The 22,654-nt window shown below is 38.8% G+C and overlaps 1 protein-coding gene across 4 annotated transcripts; it reads left to right on the top strand.

Annotated features, from left to right (window-relative positions):
• The first annotated feature begins 117 nt into the window (after positions 1-117).
• SLC35A5 (solute carrier family 35 member A5) lies at positions 118-21,005 on the top strand. 4 transcript variants are annotated; one of them, XM_030330548.2, is made up of 7 exons: positions 118-380; positions 1,169-1,317; positions 5,186-5,284; positions 6,805-6,938; positions 9,543-9,610; positions 17,141-17,921; positions 19,536-21,005. In XM_030330548.2, exons 1-7 carry the CDS (start codon positions 310-312, stop codon positions 19,602-19,604), a joined length of 1,371 nt encoding a protein of 456 aa, XP_030186408.1. In that variant the 5' UTR covers positions 118-309; the 3' UTR covers positions 19,605-21,005. The 4 variants fall into 4 exon arrangements, with proteins under 4 accessions (XP_030186408.1, XP_030186409.1, XP_030186410.1 ...); XM_030330549.2 differs by having other exon boundaries at positions 118-349; positions 1,141-1,317; positions 19,536-20,542; XM_030330550.2 differs by having other exon boundaries at positions 121-349.
• Positions 21,006-22,654: the final 1,649 nt, after the last annotated feature.

Raw genomic sequence — 22,654 nt, 5'->3', positions numbered from 1 at the left:
CTCCGCCGCTACCTGGGCCTCACGTGACACAGGACTCTCCCGCCACGTGACGCGAGAGAGGGCTCGCTGGGGCGGGCTCAGGCCTCTTCTCCCCTCCCTCCGGAAGCGTAACACTGAGCGCGCCTGCGCAATGGGTGCCGGGTCCGCTCTTTCCTAGTCTGGACGTAGTTGTGCTTTTTTGTTCCGGAATAGGAGGTTCAGGGGCTGGGGTTTTTCGCCTTTCTTTCCCTCCCGTAGCTTCCCCGACCATGGACCCTAAAAGCTATTGCTGCCTCTGCAGAGCTACACAGTTACTGTTTCAGCTGTAGGATGTGCGCTCTTCCACCAAAAACCCTTTGGACGGACAGAGGTAACCTCGCCCGGCTGGCAAAGAAATGCGCGTGCGTATGAGGGGAGGGCGCGCCGCTCGAGATCCCTACTGCGCATGTGTGACAAGAAGGCTTTTCTCCCTCCCCCCCCCCTCCCCCGCCGTGCCTGGAGGGAAACCTGCCTGCCTTCAGCAGGGGAGGTGTCTCTTTTACCTCTACGTTTGCGCGCTGGTGGGCTGTCGGTGTTGACGTTTCAAGCCCATCTCTCACCAGTCCTCCCGGCCCTGTGCGCTATCCCTTACACAGGCAGGCTTTGGACAGGTTACTCAGCCTAGAGTTTAGTGCCCTCAACATGTCAGAAGAGGACTCTAGAGTCATTGATTTCTAAGCTCTCTTGTACTTTTAACACTAGTTAGGTGCAGATTCACAACACTGTTTCAGATATTCCCCTTTCGGTCATTATTGTAATGAACTGTCCCTCTTTCTAGGGAAGAGCTGCTACTGAGGTGAAGGGAAATCTGAAATTCTCCTCTAGGGCAAAGTTGCTAATAGGAATGGAAGTTAAAATTGGCTTTCTGCAAAATTCTGCAGTCCCCAGATGTCAGTTGCTCACTTGCTACTTTTAGCAGCACTTCTAGTCTGGCGCTGCCTTTCTGTCTTTGGAGTCCCCCCCCCTCCCCCAACAACTTTTGACACTTTCATTTTCTTTCCCTTTTCTCTGGTTCTCCTCAATTTTCTTGGTTTGGATACAACTGTAGCCAAACATCTAAAAAATTGCTTTTCTGTTCCTCACTAATCAGTGGTATTTGTACTATGCTTTATCTACCAACAGTGTTGCTCACGAATATGTTCTCTTTAAGACCATTAAAAACCAGTGGAATGGAAAGCAAGTGCTGTGATCATCCCACATTGTGCTCCTTGTCAGCGATGTATACATTCCTACTAGGCACCATATTCATTGCTTTGAGCTCAAGTCGAATCCTACTAGTAAAATACTCAGCCAATGAAGGTAAGTGAAGACTTGGAATATATGGAACACTTGCATCTAATCACACGTTACGTCTCCTGTCGCTGGTCTCCTTGTATGCAAAATAGAGAAAATACCCTGGCAAGTACTCTGCTTCATGTGAAGGGCAAAGCGTGTTTAAGTTTGATTCTTTAACCTTTTATTCCTTAGCAAGAAAAATTTTTCATGCTGAGTGAAATTTGGGTTAAATACAGTGTCACACCCTTTACAGAACAGATCATAACATCTTACTATTATTTTAATCAACAGGTATTTCTGGACCTATAGCAATATGTGTAATTATAACTTACTTTGAAATAGGAGGATATATTTGGCCACTTGGCATTTGTGAGTTAGTCTTAATTACTATATCATTGAGGCAGTACAGATTATTTGCTTTGAAATCTTTGAAATTATTAGCTAAGAAGTCTTCTGTGTTTTGTTTTGTTTTTTTAATGTAGGAATTTGGATTTAGACAAACAGTTTAATTCTACAAAGCTGTATTGAGAGCCTCTCACTAGTTATTCAGGACACATAGAAGTATGACATCATGACCCTTAATGGTCTGCTTGGGGAGTCAGATGTGTATATAGGTCTCTACTTCGGTTAACATTTCTGTCTTGGGCAGTAGGCTAAATATTAAGAACAAAATTCAAAGTGTATAAGACATAGTCGTTGTTCTCAAGAATTCAGTTTATTAGAGGAGAGCTGTACATTTGAAACGTCATGAAAGTACAGTATAATAAATGCAGCCCTATACCAAAGGCGTGGAGATAGTTTTATGTAGAAAGTGCTATGTTCTCTCTGGGACAGGAGGATGTGGAGTGTAAAGGGATTAGGGAATACTTCCCTGAGAAGGTGAAGTTGATCCACAAGAGGACAGGTGGGCAGTGGTATTCAAAACAGAAGCAACAATCCATAGAATCAAATAGATATGTTTAAAAAAAAAAGAAAAGCAGGATGGATTGTAAGAACATGTACTTCAGAATGACTGAGCAAAAAGTTTAAGGACTTGAAGGAGAGGAGGAAGGAACGCATGCATATGAGCAGAGGGGAAGTAATGATCGGATACTAAGGGACTTCATATGCCACGCTAAGGAACTGGGACTTTATTTTCTAGGCTCTAGAGTCTGGGGAATAAGGAATGCTTGAAGGATTATAAACAGAATGAGAGAGACTGTTACACTAGCTGAATAGAGGATGGACTTGGGAAGAGACTGGATGCAGAGTAGCCAGTTGGGGTTATTGCAAATACAAGCCACAGATTAAGAAGACTAACCATGGCTTTGGAGGTAGGAATAGAGAAGAGAGGAGAGATTCAAGAAATATACTAAACATGAGAAAAGACAGGACTCAGAGAATATTGAATGTAGAGACTAAAGGACGTGAAATATTGGACAGCTCAGAGGTTTCCTGTTTGGGTGCTAAGTGGATTGATGATGCTCTCAGCTAAGATGGAAGCTGTTAGTAGGAATAAGCAGATAGGACAGAATTCAGAAAGATTGAACAGTTTTAGTTAGGTACCTTCCGTGAAGTCAGGAGCTATGTCCTTGTTCATTGCCATATTCTGCACTATCTAGCACATCCCATATATGAAGGAAATACGAATTAAATTTATAAATAGGAAGTAGTACTTCATGTGGATATGTTTAGTGAGCGTTAATGTTCCAGAATACAGATTTGGAGACATGAATATTACATTGCTATTTAAAACCGTAGGAGCCAGAGGGCTTTTTCAGGGTAAGCACACAGAATGAGAAAATGAGAGCCAAGGATACAACTCCAAGGAAGCCAACATTTAAGAGGCATGCTGACACTCAGATGTTAGGAAAGAATCATCAAAGAAATAAGAGAACTAAATGCACATGATTCATAGAAGGGAAGGAAATAAGTTTGAACACAGAGGAAATTGCAACATCATAGTAAGATAGGGGTTCAAGCATGCCCTTTGGAATTAGAAATTAAAAGATGTTTGGTAATCTCAGAGACCAGGTAGTTTGAATAAAGTGATGGGATCAGAAACCTGATTGCTTGGGAAGAAGACCTGAATGGAAAGTGGGCACAATGGAGATAATGAATGTTGATGCTGTTTTAGGGAAAGAAGGAGAAAGTATGGTAGCTGGGGCAGGGCTGGGATCGTATATTTTGTTTTTCGGATGGGACAGTTTGGGCATCCTTAAAGGCCAAGGGGAGCAAGCCAGTTAATAGAAAGATAAAAGAGATACACTGAAGCCAGAAGAAGAAATACTCACTGAAGCAAAGTTCCTGAAGAGAAAGGAAAGTTTTAAAGGGGAGAATGGGTCATCCTGGGGCTATGGCCTGTTTCTTTGGACTAATGGGAGATCAGTAAGGATGAATGCAGTGTAGATTCGGTGTATGAGTGTCAGCAGAAGGTTAAGTGGAGGGAGGTACCACATGATGCTGAATCATAGTTTGGGATCTACTATGAGAGAAATATGATTTAAAAGTAAATAAAAGTCAAAGTGAGTTCTGGAGCAGTGGTAAGAGTTTGAGACTTCTAATCTGAAGACCTCTGCCTCCATTCTTGTGTGTGCATGTTCCCTCGTGTGTATCATAGAGATTAATGCAAAGTATTAGTGGAAGATAGTAGAGTGTGATTTCAGTCTAGGTTTAAGCTCAGAGAAGGGAGGAGGAGATGTTTTAATTAGGCTTTGAATGATGGAGAGAGTTTAACAGGCAAATATTAAATTCAGGAGAACATTTATCAAGTGCCTACCAAGTGCAGAATACCATTAACTGCCAGTTTTATCAAGATGACTGACATGGGCCCTTTTTTCATAAGGGGCTTACATTCCAAGGGTAAGATATACACAGAAGTAGCAGCTATAATATAATGCGACAGGTATTGTTATAAAGGTTTATAGGTAGCACAAAAGGATTAGAGATGAATAAAGAATTGACTGTTTAGGTTGAGAAGGTCAAGGGAAACCACAGGAAAAAAAAGAAAAAAGGTGTTCTGGATAGAAAGAGTGTTGAGTTGGCATTGTCCCCATTTACTTGGCCAGTTTTGGTTTTTCATATCATGGCCAAGGAAAATAAGGAAATGTTTCAAATGATAGGAAAAATGCATTCCTTAAAATAGGACCTACTAAAGTTTATGTTTGTCCTTGGCAAAATTTTACAGCAAGTTGTTTGTAAGCATTTGGAATAGACGTAACAGCTAAGACCAAGGCATACAAACCTAACCTCATTTTCTGATTAGATTGACTTATAAGTGATCTTTCCAACTCATCAGTGGGTTTTGATATATCAGAGTATTTCCTCTCAGCCCTAGAGGTAGCCAGAGCTCTGGGCAGTTGCCTCTTGGCTCCTTTTACCGCAACGTACCATTTATTCCAGAGTGCCAGACCAATACTGTTTTCTGTATGTGCCGTGATGCAAAACAGATAGGAAGATTCCAAGTTAAGGGACTATCACAGACCATTTACTTTGATTGTAGCAAGGCAAACAAATGACACAAGAGGAACCATAAGCTGGGTCATAATTCCGCCAGTTAAATTCATAGCTTTTTGATGAGTCAGGCTCTCAGTGCTAAATAATGGTCCTGTCTAATGCCATACCACAAAGCCTTCTGTGCCCATAGCCTTAGCCTCCTCAACATATTTATCAGCAACTTGGGTGAAAAGGTGAGAAACTCAAGAATAATAAAACACTGAATGTGGTAGGGATAGCTAATACATTAGGTGAATTGATTAAAAAAATCCAAGAGAAGAAAGCCAATTGGATGAAGTTAAATATAATCAGTATTAAAATCCAGCTTTTAAGTTTAAAAACAGATATAAATTGTTATCTGTATACAAGCATAATATAGCACAAAATTTATAGTTAAAAAATGCCTGTTACATTTCAGAGAACAAGTATGATTATCTTCCAACTACTGTGAACGTGTGCTCAGAATTGGTGAAACTGGTTTTCTGTGTGCTTGTGTCATTGTGGATTTTAAAGAAAGGTGAGTCTTGAAGTCTTGAACTCTATACTTGTTAATTTATTTTTTATTTTTTTTTTTATTTTTGAGAACATGAACGGAGGAGGGTCAGAGAGAGGGAGACACAGAATCTGAAGCAGACACCAGGCTCCGAGCTGTCAGCACAGAGCCCGATACGGGGCTCGAACTTATGGACTGTGAGATCATGACCTGAGCTGAAGTCGGACGCTTAACCGACTGAGCCACCCAGGCGCCCCTATACTTGTTAAAAATCACAGAATCAAAACATTTTAGGAAAACTAAAAGGAAGATTTTATGTCATTTAGTCTAGCCCAGTAATTTTATATATGAGGACACTAAGATACAAACATACCTACAGTTACCCATGTTTTGCAAAAGCAAGGACAGGCTCAAAAGAACAGATGTTATGCAGTGGTAGGTAGGAGGGGGCAGAGCCAGGACTCCAGCCCATGTTTTCCTCACGTCTTGGCCATTGCTCTACCTTGTTACTTGTTCCTTTGTTGGAGCACACAGCAAGTTCGTTTTTATTCAAATTCAGGGTTTTGTAAATCACTGCTGTCTGATTTGATATGTAGCACATTGCAAAAACAGTCCCCATTTCCTGCAAGGGAGGTAGCAGAGTGGATTGGAGACTATATTCTAGGGCGGGATTATTTTAACTTCTCTGAGTTCCAGTCTCATCAATTATCAAGCAGGGATACTCATCCCTTCCTCAAATCTAAAGCATCTAGCCTTTTGTGGCTCTTCCTGTGTATTAATTCTTCATCTTAGTTCCCCATTTATTGAGCCTTACCTTTCTCTGTTCTGTGATCTGCCTTCACATATGAAGTAAACAGAATTCAAAGTATTAAAAGTCTTTTCCAAGAAGATTTCTGTTTTATTCTTAAAAGTGTCAGTTTGTGCAAAGATTCTAGTTGGTGGAATATATTTCTTAATCTCATGAATTTGCAGGACTTAAATTGTTTTCTATTTTTGCATGTTATTTTACATTCTCTGGTTACAGTACCTTCCTGAGTTCTTGGAACTCTGGAGATGGGATCATAACTCATACCAGGATTAGCAAAATTTAATTTTCTCTGCTCCTGTATGTACAAATCTTCACCTGGTACTCCCTTTTCCTGATTCCCCCTGGGGGGAAAAATCCCAACATAAATACTTGATTTATTTTCTCTGGATTCTAACTTCTTTCTTTGCTTTAGGCTCTCATAGTAGTAAATAAAACCATAGTATCCTGAGTTGTTCTAAGTGGTGTTTCTATCTCAAGTTAACAGGAATTAGGAGAATCAGTATTCCTCAGGGTGTTGCTGATTGTCAGTGATGAGGTCTGGTGGGGAGTTGAAGAGAGACCATAAATGAAATCTTATATTGTGTTTAATTTCTTAAGGCTAATAGTCACTGATAAAAGTAAGTTCATAAAACCTCTTTCAAAGAATTGTATCAGTAATCAAATACAACTTGCTTTGTCTAAAAATATGGGCATTCTCATCAATATTCTTTGTTTATTGCTGTCTTTCTTTCTTTAGAAGATCATCAAAGTAGAAACTTGAGATGTGCTTCCTGGAAAGAATTCTCTAATTTCATGAAGTGGTCCATTCCTGCCTTTCTTTATTTCCTGGATAATTTAATTGTCTTCTATGTCATTTCCTACCTTCAGCCTGTAAGTAAATATGATAGAAAATAGCATTAGAAAAACGCAGAGAAATGAATCCCAGAACTAATGTTTTTATCATTTTCCTTATCAGTGTTAGTTTCTCATTACTCTCAGTGGTCTCCCTGAGGTTTCACCAGAATCATCTGAATACTGAGTTACCAATCTGCTGCTCACTGTGTTTTTTCAAAAATGTTTATTTATTTATTTTGAGAGAGAGTGCACAGGTGAGTGGGAAGGGGGAGGGACAGAGAGAAAGGGACAGACAGAATCCCAAGCAGGCTCCGTGCTGTCAGCACAGAGCCCGACGCAGGGCTTAATCCCACAAATCATGAGATCATGACCTAAGCAGAAGTCAAAAGTTGAATATTTAACCAACTGAGCCACCCAGGTGCCCCACATTGTCAGAAAATTGTATACTCAGTGCCCTACTTTTTCCTGCACCTGCTTTAATGTAGTAAATGTATTCTGTTTGTATGATTTTCTTTTTCTGTCAGTCCTATCATTTAACCAACGAGTTCTTTAAGGGTAGAAAATACATTCTCCCAATGATAAATGTTATCTATGACTGATAATACTAGGGATATTTCTCATCTCTCTTGGTGTTCTCTATGCCAATTTAGGAATCCATTAGTAATCAGAATTAAAATTTGGGCTTTTGCTTTTACCTGTTACTCAGTTTGGGGGAATTTGTGTATTTATTTCCCTTAATTTATAAAATGAAGATTTCTGTTGCCATTGTTGCCAAAATGTATTTTAAGTTTCTTTCAAGAATAAATTCAGGCATTTTGATAATAAATAGGATTTTTATTGGTCCTAGTTCTCCATGTGAAGCCTTTTACGTATAGCGAAATCAGTTTGAGAGTGGGACAAGAAGAAAAGGATCAGTAGAGCACTAACTAGACAACAGGTATTTGATTATTTTGCAGTTTAGAAGCTGTGTAACTAGGCAAGCCCAACTACTCTAAGATGACCATCTGTAAAATAGAATAACATTACCATACTAACCCAAAGGCAGGGACTGGGGCCAGGTGATCGATCGCCTGAAGTTCCTTTCAGCTATGTGATCCATGTTATTAGTAAGTGTTTTGAATGTTAGAATGTGTTCTCCCTTAAATTCTTACTTCCACTTTGTTTTTCAGATCTGAGAATTCCTGTACCCAACAACATAATTATTTGCATCAATGAGTACATATTTGTTGTACTTTATTTAGATTAGCTCTAAATTTATATCCCTTTCCAATATCCCCAGCATGAAAGCAAGATTGCAGCTTCCTTGTTCTTCCACCTTATTACTTTGCTCTTCCTTCCTGATTGTGCACAACCACAGATATTACAAAAGAAATCACATGGCATTTTCTGTGTATTGCTGTGCCCAGTCTAGTTGGAAAGAATTAAATAGAGATGCACAGAGATTTTGGGGCAAAGAGCTCTGGTGTTTTGTTTATTCTGTACACTTGCATGGAAAGTAGGTTCTAAATTCATCATCAGGTCAGCCAGGCTGCTTGGTTAGGTGCATCCACTCCATTATTGTGGTTGATCAGAGCTACTATGTCCTCCCTCTTCTTACCAGCCACTTACTTTCCTCCTTAGGTTTTTCTCTGCTTTTACCAAGGGGTTCACAAACATTTGTCTCCAGAGGACACAGTGAAATTCTTAAAACAGTGCTTCTCATAAAAAATTCAGTAGAAAAACAACAATGTTGTATTCTTGGAATTTTTGCTGGTTTTTATTGGATTCACTCTTATTTCTTTAATTTACCTGCATGGTAGCCATGCTTGCTGGTTACATAGGACTAGTGAAAAATACTCTTTGGAGTTTAGTGAACTTAAACTGAGCAAGGAAGAAGGTAGAGTGAAGTAAATGAGTAGGATTTGTTTTTAATTTTTTTTTTTAATGTTGTCAGATCCAAATATGGAGGAGCACTGATGAAATTTCATACTTTTTGAGCCAAATTATATACATGTTCAGATTAATACTCTCTATGTGAAATATGACTGACTTCATAAAAACCCATCTTTATGAAATCTGGCTACCACATTTCTAAGTGTGTAGAGCAATGTGAATAAATCCAAGGATTGTCAGGTATGAGTTTGGGACTGAATCACTGGTATTGAGTCACTGCAGTTCAACCAGGAGAACCGATTCAATTCCTGTAACAGTAAAGATGCTTAAAAACCTCTACCTCTATTGTCTTAACGTATAAATGGGCCTAATAGTACTTGCCTTCTCTCTACCTCTGAAACGGTGTTAAAAGTCTATAAAGCACTTTAAGAGCCTGAAAAAGTATGCTTCATAAGTAAGGTCACTATTATTTTCGGACCTAAACATTTAGAGTTGATAAGTATTCCCTGATCTGCACATACGGATTATTTACACAGGCATTTGCTGAATTTAAACAAGTTTTCAAAGTCTGTCCAATAATTTGATCATATCTGTATAAATTTAACAAGCAATAAAAATGGAATTTCATCCTCTAGTGAAGTAGCTGCCCTAATAACCCCTCAGGTTTTTGACCAAAAAGCTTTTTTTGTCAGGTGAACCAGCAGGCTGGGAGATTTCTGAGGTCACTACTTTGTTTGGATTGTAATTCTATCTTCTCCTTCTTTCTAGGCCATGGCTGTTATCTTCTCAAATTTTAGCATTATAACAACAGCTCTTCTATTCAGGATAGTGCTGAAGTAAGTAACTTGCTCTGAAAGCATATATCATACTTTAAAACGGCACAGCCTTGTTTCAGATCATATACCCGGAGCACTGAACCCTCTGAATCCCAAGGCCAGGATTTTATTCCTAATTGGCTTTGGGCAACTTGTTTAACCCATCTGGAAAGCAGCTCCAGTGCTGGCCTATCTAAATCATTGCAACTAGATGTATGAAAAGTTTTTTCTTAGTATCTCAAAAATAAATAAATAAATAAATAATTGTCCAGCTTACTTTAATTTTCAGTGCCAACTTTTCAACAAATTCATGAGGCTTTTTTTTTTTTTCTTTTCTTTTTTATCTTTTTCAGAATCTCTATACTTTAGTAGGGAACCAAGAAGTTCCTAGATATTGTTAGTACATTTATTACTTGTAGTTTGGAGATGTAAAGAGTGGCAAATTCTTTATCAAGCTACTTGAGTACATGATCTAAGCTCTAATTGGCAGAAGATTTACATGAGAAATCTAGTCAAAATTACAATAAATAAGAATGATAGATTTTTGCTTTTAAAAATGCTGTCACCAGTGTTTCCTGTCGCCAGGAGGACCTTTGAATAGAGTAAACATTTTTAAGTAAACAGTCTCTGCCACCATGTAAAGGCCAGGATATTCTAAGGTGTAATGGGATCTGGGCACTTAACTCCAGTTTAAGTTGTTACTTGATGATAAAAATAAAATTAACTTCTTGTTATATTTGTTGTGATTGTTTTTTTTTTTTTAATTTTACGTTCACTTTGCCCTTTTAATTTCTTATTCTCAATGTGCCATGTCATACTATGTGCTTTCATAATTTATGTGTATGTAAGGGTGAATGGCTTGGCACGTAGGCACTCAATAAATATTTGTTGAATACGTGATGCATTCAGTACATTAATTATATGGAGTTCTTGAAAGACTTTCTTTTACCCTGAGGAAGCATTCAATTTAATGCTTGATGTGAGAGATGGGAAAAAAATGAACATTATATTTCATCCAGGTTAAATATTAGAGTGCACTGATTTTTTTTTTTTTTTGAGAGAAAAAGCACAAGTTGGGGAGGGGCAGAGAAAATGGGGGTACAGAGGATTCGAAGTAGGCTCTGAAAGCTGACAGCAGAGAGCCCAGTACAGGGCTCCAACCCACCCACAGACCATGAGATCATGCCCTGAGCTGAAGTTGGACGCTTAACCAACTGAGGTGCCCCTGAAATTTGTTTCTGCATCAGGTTCTTCATTTAATTTATGAATTGTGAAAATAATTCAACTAGCAAGTGAAAGAATGCTATTCCAAAAATGTTTTGAAGTCCTTAAAATCAACATAAAAGCCACTTTATAGGACAAAAAGTTGATTTCTGAGGGAAAAAAATGTGTGTGTATATGTATATATATATATATAGTAATATAGGTATATATATATGTATACATTCTTAAGTAGCTATATATACATATATGTGTGTGTGTGTGTGTATATATATATACACATATATATAGTAATATCTTTATATTTATTCCTGTGATAAAATTAAAGATGCATGTCCATGGAAGAAAAAAAATGGGCTCTGACATATAATGAAAGGCTCATTATTTAATAAGGGCATCTCATAAAGGGGTCTCAAAAACATGTTGGGTTTTTAAATTTTTTTCCTTTGAAATGACAGTTTATGGGTACACGTAGTGGTGTACTTGTGTTACACAAGACGCAAGTGTTAGATCAAAATTGTATCAATTTAAAATTGAAATTTTCCAAAGCAAAAATATAAAGTATGTATTGCTAGGTTTGGAATTAACCCATAGCTCTAGCTGAGCCTGTAGTTGTATATAATATTTTTTATTTTTTTTTATATGTTTTTGTTTTTTATAAGTTTACTCCAGAGCCTGAGCTATGGCTCTGAGGTTGAGGTGAAGGGCCTCTCAGGCCTTATCCAGGGCTGGTCTTACTGGTTGGTAGACAACAGTGCGAGCAGGCTTTCAGCTGACAGTGACAAGATAATCACACCAAAGACTCCTCAGAGCCAAGGGCTGATCCGAGGGCCTTTCGCCTATCTAGACTTAACCCCCACAACAACCCCAGGAGGTAGGAGTTATTGTCCCCATTCATAAGTAGATTTGTTCCAAGCAGTGTCTGTGCGCAGAGCCACTGGGTATTTTGCAGCATTTATAAGTGGTTTTGACCATGGAGAAGGGAGTATGTGGGGTGGCAGGGTTAGAGGCAGAGACCAAACTAGAACTGCCCCTGTCAGGCTGAGAGAGCTAATATATGGGCAGAGATGGCCCATTAAATTTTTAAGCATTTAACTATTTGTATTAGGAAAGTTAAGGGTGCCTGTGGCTCAAGCAGTTAAGTGTCTGACTTGATTTCAGCTCATGTTGTGATCTCACAGTTCATGGGATGAGCCCTGCTTTGGACCCTGTGCTGAGAGCATGGAGCCTGCTTGGGATTCTCTCTTTCTCTCTCTCTCTCTCTAAAGGATGGATGGATGGATGGAAGGAAGGAAAGAGGAAAAGGAAGTTAATTCCTAGTGTAATCTAAATCTAGTTATACTTAAACTTTAAATGTTTGCTTTTTTTTTCAACTTTTTTTTTTTTTTTTTTTTTTTTTTTTTTTTGGGACAGAGAGAGACAGAGCATGAACAGGGGAGGGGCAGAGAGAGAGGGAGACACAGAATCGGAAACAGGCTCCAGGCTCCGAGCCATCAGCCCAGAGCCTGACGCGGGGCTCGAACTCACGGACCTCGAGATCGTGACCTGGCTGAAGTCGGACGCTTAACCGACTGCGCCACCCAGGCGCCCCTAAATGTTTGCTTTTATAATACTATTAGTTATAATTAGTATTATATTATTGCTAGTTTTAATAATAATTAACGTTATGAACTAAAGTTCCAAAAAGCTTTTTCACATATTTTACCTCTTAATAGAACAGTAATATTCTTAGACATGTGTTTGCTTTGTTGTTAATATCTGTTTTGAATCCTTTGAAGTTATTTATATTAAACAAACAATAAAATCATTTATTTTTTTTATTATTTTTAGAAGCACTAACTTGGCTCCCAAAGGGAGTCTTAATTTGAGTCACAAATTAGCACCGAAGCTACTCTTAATAGTGCTAAAATAATATAATTAATCTAATACTGTCTTTTATGAGAATGTCTTCCAAGTACTGTATTATCTATTATTACAGTTTATTTTATTTTATTATTTAATTAAAATTTCTTTTTTATTTTGAGAGAGAGAGAGAGAGAGTGAATGTACGAGCAGGGCAGAGGGGCAGTGAGAGTGAGAGAGAGAGAGAATCTTAAGGGGGTTTCACACTCAGCAGAGAGCCTGATGCAGGGCTTGATCCCACGAGTCGGACACTCAACCGACTGAATCACCCAAGCGCCCCTATTATTATATTTTAAAATCAACTTTGTTCTATTTTGATCTTTTTGTCGTTGGTGGTATATATTGTTTGTTTGGTTTTTGTTATTCAGTCTACTCTTCTTTTGCCCTTAGCAATAAAATTTTGACCCAGGAGTAGAAGCTTGAGTTCTGTCATATTCTTAATGTGTTTGCCATAAGTAACTCATTTTTCATGGTGAATATGAATATGAAAGCCATTGTCTTATACTTGACTCTAGCGGAGCCACCAAATACCTTTCCCATGAAGACAAATAGTATAAGGCTACAAGGTAGGGAAAAAGAAGCCCAGTGACTAATGCAAGAATTACCTGGAAGAATTTGGAAGCGGTACACAAAAGATCACCGTCCAAATGTCTTACCATATGTTCTAGAGAAACCCCATGTGAATGTGTGCATTTGCTCTTTGAGGAATAGCCACTGGTCCACAGTGGAGACTGGTCACAGGTGTTATCCCTCAAAGCCTTGCTGGCTTGCTGTTTAAGGCTTGGTGAAGTTGTATAATATTGTTTAATTAGTCTTTAGGAAATGGTAGTATCAACCTGAACATTGAGAACTGGGGGCAAAAGGTAACCATTTTTGTCTAAAAAAATGTATATACGTTTCTCTGATATCTTCAAAGGAAAGCTGTTGGGGGAAAAAAATCAATGAAGAACATTTTGGCACAGATGATGGGTGTCTTAGAAGTTATGGTAACATTTACTCTTCAAAATCAGCAGAGAAATAACAGTGCCACTCGGTAGCACACGCATTTCTTCAAAATCATTCATTTGATAATTCTTTTTTATAATTTCTCATTATAAATCTGCTACTGGTCACTCTGTGCTACTAAGAAATGTGTACAGTTTTGTTTTAAAAAGTCATCTGAGTCTTTCCATTTAATTATTTTCATGTTGTGCCCTGTTTTACTATCACCAAATTTGGTAGGGATGCTCTTATCTGATACAATTTGGACTTAATTGTTGAGTTACTAAGAGTACTCAAAGTGGTGAATCATGTTTAAAAAATACATACTTTAAACAGTTTAAGATATGTAAATGTCCATTCATCATTCTTCTGAAGAGCTCAGGCCTTTGAGAATGTGTGGGATTTGCTGATTGGAGTGTTTTAGCTTCTTTCTTTTTAAATGTTTATTTATTTATTTTGAGAGAGAGAAAGAGCGAGCATGTGCACGTGCAAGCATGGGGAGGGCAATAGGAAGAGAGGGAGAATCCCAAGCAGGCTGGGGGAAGGGGGTTCTGTCTCACAACCCTGAGATCGTGACCTGAGCCAAAATCAAGAGTTGGATGCTTAACTTACTGAGCCACCCAAGTGCTCTGTAGCTCTTCTTTCTTGAAGCTACATTCAATCTACATCATACATGCTTCCTGGTTCTAGTTTCTTTAAAAAAGAGCAAGCTCTTGGGGCGCCTGGGTGGCTCAGTCGGTTAAGTGTCCGACTCTTGGCTTCAGCTCAGGTCATGATCTCATGTTTTGTGAGTTTGAGCCCCACATTGGTCTCCATGCTGACAGTGTGAAGCCTGCTTGGGATTCTCTCTCTCCCTCTCTCTCTGCCCCTCCCCTGCTCACTCACTCTGTCTCTCTCAAAATGAATAAATAAACTAAAAAAAAAAAAAAAAAAAATTGAGCAAGCTCTTAAAAATACTTTTAAAGTAGATTGTTGTAGATTTTTATTTCCTAATCTTAAAATTAGCTCACCTGTACCCAGTTTGAAGGCAGATTATCTTGTGAGTAGTGTGCCTTTAATTTTCCCAGAGCATTCAACTTTTCATAAAAACAGCAGTCCTTTTCCTTCACTCATAATTTGTCATTTATGTAATCATTAAAATATGTAATTACAATAATGAGGTCACTGGCAAAAACATAGGAACCAGGTCTCTCTGTGGGCAAGCAGTTCATTTGGGAGTCGAGGCCCTCAGGTAGAGGAGCCTTCTGGCTGTACATGTTCCACTCTGAGCAGCAATCCAAACGGTTTACAGGTGGTTTACTGGGGCAGTGGAGGGATCAGGTGAGTTTTTTACTGTCTCATCCACTAAACTGAGGAGCAAACTGTCACGCACTGTCATTTGTAAGAGCACCTATCCTCAGCTGACTTTATGGGATAATTTATTAAGCTTTATTTTCTTTGCTGAAAATCTACCATTTTCAGCCTAACCCTTAATAATTTTTACCTTCTAGAACATTACCTTGAATGAATGTTTGCAGTGGTACTGATTAACTTGTTTAAGACTGTTTAATTAGATTATTTTTTTCTCAATGTCCATGTTAGTGGAAAGTCTACAGCTATCAGAATTGAAAACTTCTATAGGAATTATAGATTGTTATTGCCTCATTTGTCTGGATGTCCAATAATTAGTTACATGATGATATTTATAAATTGGGCATGTACTTTTCATCTGTTTTTCCTGTCTTCAATCAATTTGGTTTCTACCACTTAATGTGTACCAGCTACACCTTTAGAAATTTATGTGACTAGTTCACAATTTTGGACCTTCCGGGCTATGCTAGCCCCATCACTAAATGCTAGATCTGGCTTTTTGAAAGTGTATACATGAGAAAGCACGATACTGTGCACATGGTGCTGCTATCTAGGCTGGTCTATGCATTTATCAGTCTCCACTCATGAAGCTCTATGGAAGCATTAGTGAAATCAGACACATCTGCCTGTATATGAACCTTGAAAACTCATTATACTTAAGAGGGTCATTGGTCCAGGAAGAAACATGCAGACCATCCTTCAGATCCCTTCTTTGCTCTTTTGTAAGTACATGACCTTAGGGAAGTCAGTCTTAAAGTACTGTGTCCTTCCTTGGAACAGAAATTGCTGATCCGTGGTACGGGCTCAGTAAATGCTCCAAAATCTTGTAACTTCTATTTCTTACCTGTTGCTTTACACTTCTGCCTTTGCTTCTGGTATTCTGTGTGTGTGTGTGTGTGTGTGTGTGTGTGTGTGTGTGTATGTGTGTTTATGTGTATGCGCGCGCGCACGAGCGCCCTCTCCTTCACCTGATAGATCTTTAAACTTGAAGATTTTATTCCTTGACTACCCCAATCTGAGTCAGCTACTCCTCTTTTCTTAGTTAACATTGTGTATTCTTGTTGCCTTTTTATGGACTCTTCCCTCTGCCTGGATATATCACCAATTCCCTTTTCATGTGGCAAATTTCAGTTTATTTTTCATGTGTCAACTCAAGTGTCCTTTTATCTTGGAAACAATACCTGACTCCATTTGCATACTTAAGTGTTCCCTCCCCCGTTGTACCCCAGTTGTTCTGTGTATAGCTTGTCACACATTATATTGTCATTACTTAGTTTCATGGCTCTTCTCCTATTAAAATTCCTTAGGAATGGAGATCAAGTCTTCTTTATCTCCCCAGGCACACAGCAGCTGCTTACTAAATGTCTGTTGAACTAAATAAACCCACAAAATAGATTGACAATAATGTGTGTCGTTTATATTACACAAGCTTGTGGTTAGACAAAATAAATAAAGAAATAAAGCATTGTTAAGACTTTGTAAACTGAAACACTAAAAATATTTTTTCCTTGCCTTCCCAAACAGGAGTTTGCTATAAAATGCTTTATGATTAGGCCATGGATCTAGGAGCTAGCTCCCTCCTTAAATCTTTTTTGGTTCATGAACACCTTTGAAATTTGACAGAGCTTTGAAGGGTCTCATGGGATTGGTAGGGGCAGAGACAGGAACTCAACTGTATAGATGTGGCACCCACTGCAAGGACTCACAGATTTCTGAAGCTCATCACATTCAGGTTCAGGGAAACCAGGTTGAGAATCCCTGCCATAACTTACTTTATAGCAAGATAAAAAGTTATTTTACAAAGATCTAAGATCAGCTCTGGAGGTAGAAAAGAGACTTAGTTAAACCTATAGGTTAAAAGGAAACTTACAATGGCAATGGTATTAAGAGACAGTTATTGTAAAGAAGAATAAAAATACCAAGTTTAAGAAGCAGAGATACCAAAAGGTCTCCTTTGAACTTGAATTGGGAATGCTAGCAAAAATTGGGTACAGTTTATTCAGCCAAGTAGTTAAGTGTCAGAGTTTTCAGTAGAAACAGTCAATATGGGAAGGGAGGGGAAAAAGTAGTAATATCCTGTTTTTCCTCTCTGAACAGGAGGCACCTGAACTGGATACAGTGGGCTTCCCTCCTGATTCTGTTCTTGTCTATTGTGGCTCTCACTGCTGGGACTGAAACTTCACAGCATAACCTGGCAGGACATGGATTTCATCATGATGCCTTCTTCAGCCCATCCAATTCCTGCCTTCTCTTCCGAAGCGGATGTCCCGGAAAAGTCAATTGCACAGCAAAGGCATGGACTTTTCCTGAAACTAAGTGGAACACCACAGCTATGATTTTCAGTCACATCCGTCTCGGCTTGGGCCATGTGCTTATTATAGTCCAGTGTTTTATTTCCTCAATGGCCAATATCTATAATGAAAAGATATTGAAGGAAGGGAACCAGCTCACTGAAAGCATCTTCATACAGAATAGCAAACTCTATTTCTTTGGCGTTCTTTTTAATGGACTGACACTGGTCCTTCAGAGCAGTAACAGTGAACAGATTAAGAACTGTGGGGTTTTCTATGGCCACAATGTGTTTTCAGTCACCCTTATTTTTGTGACTGCATTCCAGGGCCTCTCAGTGGCTTTTATTCTGAAGTTCCTAGATAACATGTTCCACGTCTTGATGGCCCAGGTCACCACTGTCATCATCACAGCGGTGTCTGTCCTGGTCTTTGACTTCAGGCCCTCCCTGGAGTTTTTCTTAGAAGCACCGTCAGTTCTTCTCTCCATATTTATTTACAAAGCCAGCAAGCCTCAAGGTCTGGAATATGCACCTAGGCAAGAAAGGATCCGAGATCTAAGTGGCAGCCTTTGGGAGCGCTCCAGTGGGGTAAGTCTATGGAGATGCTGCTTTTCTCCTGTTCTTCCCAGATTCAGTTCATGCTCATAGAAAAGAAATCGATCAGTGCTTATTTATCAAAGGGTGTATTGGATTTCTGTGACTTTTAAAAATTATTCAGCAAACATTCACTGGACTTACATGTGCAAGGGCTCGTGATAATGCCATCAGTGGTCGAGAAAGAGTGTGAATCAGAGCCTCGAGGACCTTATCCGTTAGTTGTATCTTAGAATATTATAGAGCCACAGAGCTGGGAGACAGCACACAGGTTATCTTGTTCAGTCTTTCTGGTTTGCGGAGTGAATAAACAGATTTGGACAGGCTAAATGGGTTATAGATAGTACGTAAAAAAACTATGATCAACCCATGAGGTCTCACTCCTAGTCCATTACTCTTTCCACTCTGCCATAGTCAGAGAAATATGCCTCATTGGCAAGAAAAGTTGATCATCTTCGACATTAGTAGGTCTTGTTAGATGTAAGCTCCTTGATTTTCCATCTGTAGTTGCTTGTAAACTACACCGTGCCAGAAGGGTAGGCCTCAACTCACTATGAAGGTGATTTTCAAAACTATCTTCATAAGTAAGAGAAAAATATTTTCTAGAAACCTACTTATGTCATTATTCTGAATAAGCATTATTCTTCCAGTTGCTTATAATTGTTTTAGGAAGGTCTGTCAGGCATGGTGTTGACAGATGAACAGTGATCTTTTGGAGACTGAAGTAAGGAGTTAGATACATATTTAAAAGATGAAACCAACTCCTCTAGCTTTAAATTTACAATTTTCCTGTACACCCAAAATACCAAGCACTTCACAAAATGAACATTTCACTCTTTGGGAAAACAGTCTCTTGCCCATTAGAGTTCATGGCAGAGCTTCCATCAGCAATGTCACTGAGGTCACAACAGATCCCTAAGGTGAAAAAATCAGCAGCGCCTGGGTGGCTCAGTCGGTTATGCGTCCCACTCCTGGTTTCAGCTCAGGTCATGATCTCACGATTCATGGGTTCGAGCCCCACTTCAGGGTCTGTGCTGACAGCGTGGAGCCTTGCTTGAGATTATCTCTCCCTCTTTCTCTGCCCCTCCCCATTTCATGCTGACTCTCTCAAAATAAATAAATGTGCTTTAAAAAATAAATTAGAAGCGTGGGTCCCAAATGCCCTTATCTCAGCCAGAGTATAGTTTCAAAAGTCATGCATTCTTTTCCAGTGGTCTGATAACACTGCTTGCCCTACTTTAGAGGTAAAAAAAAAAAAAAAAAAAGTAACAATTTAGATAGTAGCCTAGCTTATTTATACTGTACCTATTTCTTTAACCACTAGTTATTTCCCTTGAAGACCAGCAGAGGGCGCTCCTTACTGTGTTCCTGTGGTCAACTTTGAAATTCAAGTCCTGAGATGCTTGCTTGTCCATGTTTTGTGAATCTCCTTATGTGTCAAAAATGAACTTTCTAAGAACATAAGTATTTATTGAATTTCATTTGACTAGATTATATTTGTAGTTTAATGAAATACATTTGCCAGTAAGGTTTCTCCTTAGTAATCATTACAAATGCTACATTTCTAGTTTTGTTTTAATTAATTACTGATTTCATATTTCTTTTTAGGATGGAGAAGAACTGGAAAGGCTTACGAAACCAAAAAGTGATATTGACTCAGATGAAGATACTTTCTAATTAGTTCCCAAATAATTGGCTGCTCACAGAAACTTTTTTGCACACTTTCAGCATGTGTCATATTTATCTTTTCACTTTGATAAACACGAATATTTCTGAAGTAGAAAATTCTTTGCATATGTGTAACCACTCCCTAAACAGTTCCATCCATGGCTTAGAGGACCCAAAGGCTAAAAAGTTCTAAGGAACTGACACGAGAGTAATAAATAGTATGGAGACTGCATTAATGGTACTTGATAAGTTACAAGTTATCTCCCAGGTTATTTTCCTTGTCCTCCAGGGTTCAAAAAAAACCTGTAATAATCACGTTAGCTGTACCCTAGACATGTACAAATAGAGATCAGCTTGCCAGATATTCATAATGATGTAGTTCTACTCTGCATGCCAAAGTCTTCCCTTGTTTATCATTATAAATATCTCCTAGGTTGTCCCTTGAATTTTGAAGCCCAAGAGAAGCTCATTTTGCTATTAAAAAGTAATGTGACTCTTTCTAAAAAAATTTGGTGGACTACACCATTGATTTGAGGGCAATATAGTCTATGCTGAATGTTTTGCTGAAGAAGCAGGTTTTCAGAACTGAAAGGTTAGAATTTTAATTTTTAAAAATTCACAGGGAATTTGATTTTCAGTGATTATTTTTTGATATATTTTTCTATACAAATAAGCTTCAATTTAGGTGAATGTTTGTTCCCAATTACCACAATTCTCACTTGGATTTTAAGTCACTTAAGCCATGGTGGACTTTTTCCCCTCAATTTGACCTCATTTCTCGTAGATTATTAGATTTCAGAGAACTAATGAGCCATTTCATTGTATCAGTTGTCAATTAGAACTCATGTTTGTTATATATCTTACTATCATATCCTATCCCTAAGAATCAAGCCATTGGCTTCAGAATCATAACAGATTGTCAGTAAGACTAATGCCTAAGAATTCCTTTTAAAAAGATCACCTTGCAAACAAATGACTTTCACTGATTATGAATAGTATTACTCTAAAATGAGGAAGCCTAGTAATATGTAAAGTACTTTATGGTAATATTCATACTTCAAGTGCATGGTATTTTCATGGTATTTTTGCATGCAGTCAATTGAGAATGAGATAGAGAATCCAGATGATAGATCATTTAAAAGTGAGAAAACAGAAGTGACTTGCCCACGATCATGCAGCTGGATGGCAATTGGACAGAGCTAGCTCACAGGCCTATGTTTACAGAACACTGCACTATAGATGTGAACTTTAAGGTGTCATTTTCATGCAGTCTGTACATCTCTTCTGTCCCCTAATTTTCATGCAGATGAACATGTGAAAATACTGTTATATAATCCATCTGTGATACCTGGAATAATATGACAGGCAAGAGTTGGCGGAGATTTATAAATAAAATAATTATTAAACCTATATCTTGAGTCATCACTCTGTCATGGGACATGGGACATGGAATACTTTTCATTACAAAAAATGTACTGAGGCAAGAAATTCAAACAACTTTTAAGACTTTCTATTTCAGTCGATCTTGACCTCTGAGAATAATCAGAAGTACACCCCTCCATGGTGTCAAAGAAGGAGATTGCACTATTATGGCAATTTATTTTATTTGTTTATTTTTTTAATGTTTATATTTGAGCACGCACGAGAGAGAGCATGAGCAGTGGAGGGGCAGAGAAAGAGGGAGACACAGAATCCGAAGCAGGCTCCGGGCTCTGAGCTGTCAGCACAGAGCCCGACACGGGGCTCGAACTCATAACCTGTGAGATCATGACCTGAGCTGAAGTCAGACGCTTAACTGACTGAGCCACCCAGGCGCCTCGTGGCAATTCATTTTAAAGGTAAGGAAATCAAGTATAGGAAGACCTCACTTCCGGGAAATATACGAATCATATTATGGAACAGATAAAATTATAACGTTATTCGCAAAGTTATTGCCTACATTAAATACATTAGATGTCACTGGCCCACAGAGCTTGATTTTCTTATTTACAAGTACTTTATCTAATTATAGGTTTACTTGTGTTAACTGGCCAGTTAATGAGAGAGAAAGAGCTGGAACTAAAATGTGAGGTTCTGGTGTGGATGCCCTGTACTACTTTGTGGGCACTACTGCTTTAAAAGGAGAATAACTGGAAGGTGAGAGGTCCAGAAACCACATCCTTTCATCTCAGGTGCTACTGGAGTCAAGTGTATGACCTGGGGAGAAGAACAGTTGTCACGTGGAAAAAGTAGTCTTTCCTACTCTAAAGAACCAAACTATAGTGAAAATTATAGGTTGACAGCTATTCTTTCCTTATATGAAGACTTTCCTAACAAATGACTCTTTTCAACAGTACAAAAGTCCCTCCTGAAGAGTGGTAGAGAGTACTAGTAAATTCTCCATCTCTGAAGTTTTCAGGAGAGATCGTACCATCAGGATGCTTTAGAAGAGGTTCGGTCACTGGTAGAGAAGTTGGCCTAAGTGATTTCTGAAGTCCCTTCTTATTTTTAGATTCTCTGCTAAGCAGTTATGACCTACAGCTAATATGCTGAATCTGCTTTCTTCATAGTTTCTGAATAGCCTTTGGTTGGACCACAAGTGTGGCTTGCAGTGACCTAGTTCCAGCTCTGTCACTGGCCCTACGACCCGAGTCCTGAGGGGAAACAGGATGTGGATGCCGGTAGTAGAGGGAAAGATGGCCTAAAGCCAGGATCCCAGATCTGTGGCCAGCTGTGTCCTGCTGCTGTAGGTTTTCATGGTCCACATGCGGAGGGGACTCAGGACTAAACGACTTTGTTTATAACTCCAAGGCTTGCCTCTAAATCCCCATGTGGAAGCCCTGTTGCATGAGCTGGACTAGACTATGTGGAGCTACAGGGAATCCCTTCACTTTTCTGAACGGGCCCAACAGGCTCGACCAAACACAGCCCAGGTCCTCCTCAGTTCTTTTTTGTGTTTGTGCTGATTTTTCCCACCAACTCTTACTGCTCCAGCGTGGAGAAGAGGCAGAGAAAGCCAGACTCAAAGGAAAGACACTGGCTTTTCTCCTTCTAACACCTAGAGCTGACTTTCTGAAATT

The sequence above is a fragment of the Lynx canadensis genome, chromosome C2 (genome assembly GCF_007474595.2).
Source record: "Lynx canadensis isolate LIC74 chromosome C2, mLynCan4.pri.v2, whole genome shotgun sequence".
Taxonomy (NCBI): Eukaryota; Metazoa; Chordata; class Mammalia; order Carnivora; family Felidae; genus Lynx; species Lynx canadensis.
This window is presented reverse-complemented; position numbering and strand designations above follow the sequence as displayed.

What these genes read in the sequence shown, in the direction of transcription:
- SLC35A5 (XM_030330548.2), top strand. Translation starts at nt 310, where the DNA reads ATGTGCGCTCTTCCACCAAAAACCCTTTGGACGGACAGAGGTAACCTC. An exon ending in CGGCTGGCAAAGAAATGCGC is followed by an intron (nt 381 to 1,168) that starts GTGCGTATGAGG and finishes GTTCTCTTTAAG; the next exon opens with ACCATTAAAAACCAGTGGAA. An exon ending in AAAATACTCAGCCAATGAAG is followed by an intron (nt 1,318 to 5,185) that starts GTAAGTGAAGAC and finishes GTTACATTTCAG; the next exon opens with AGAACAAGTATGATTATCTT.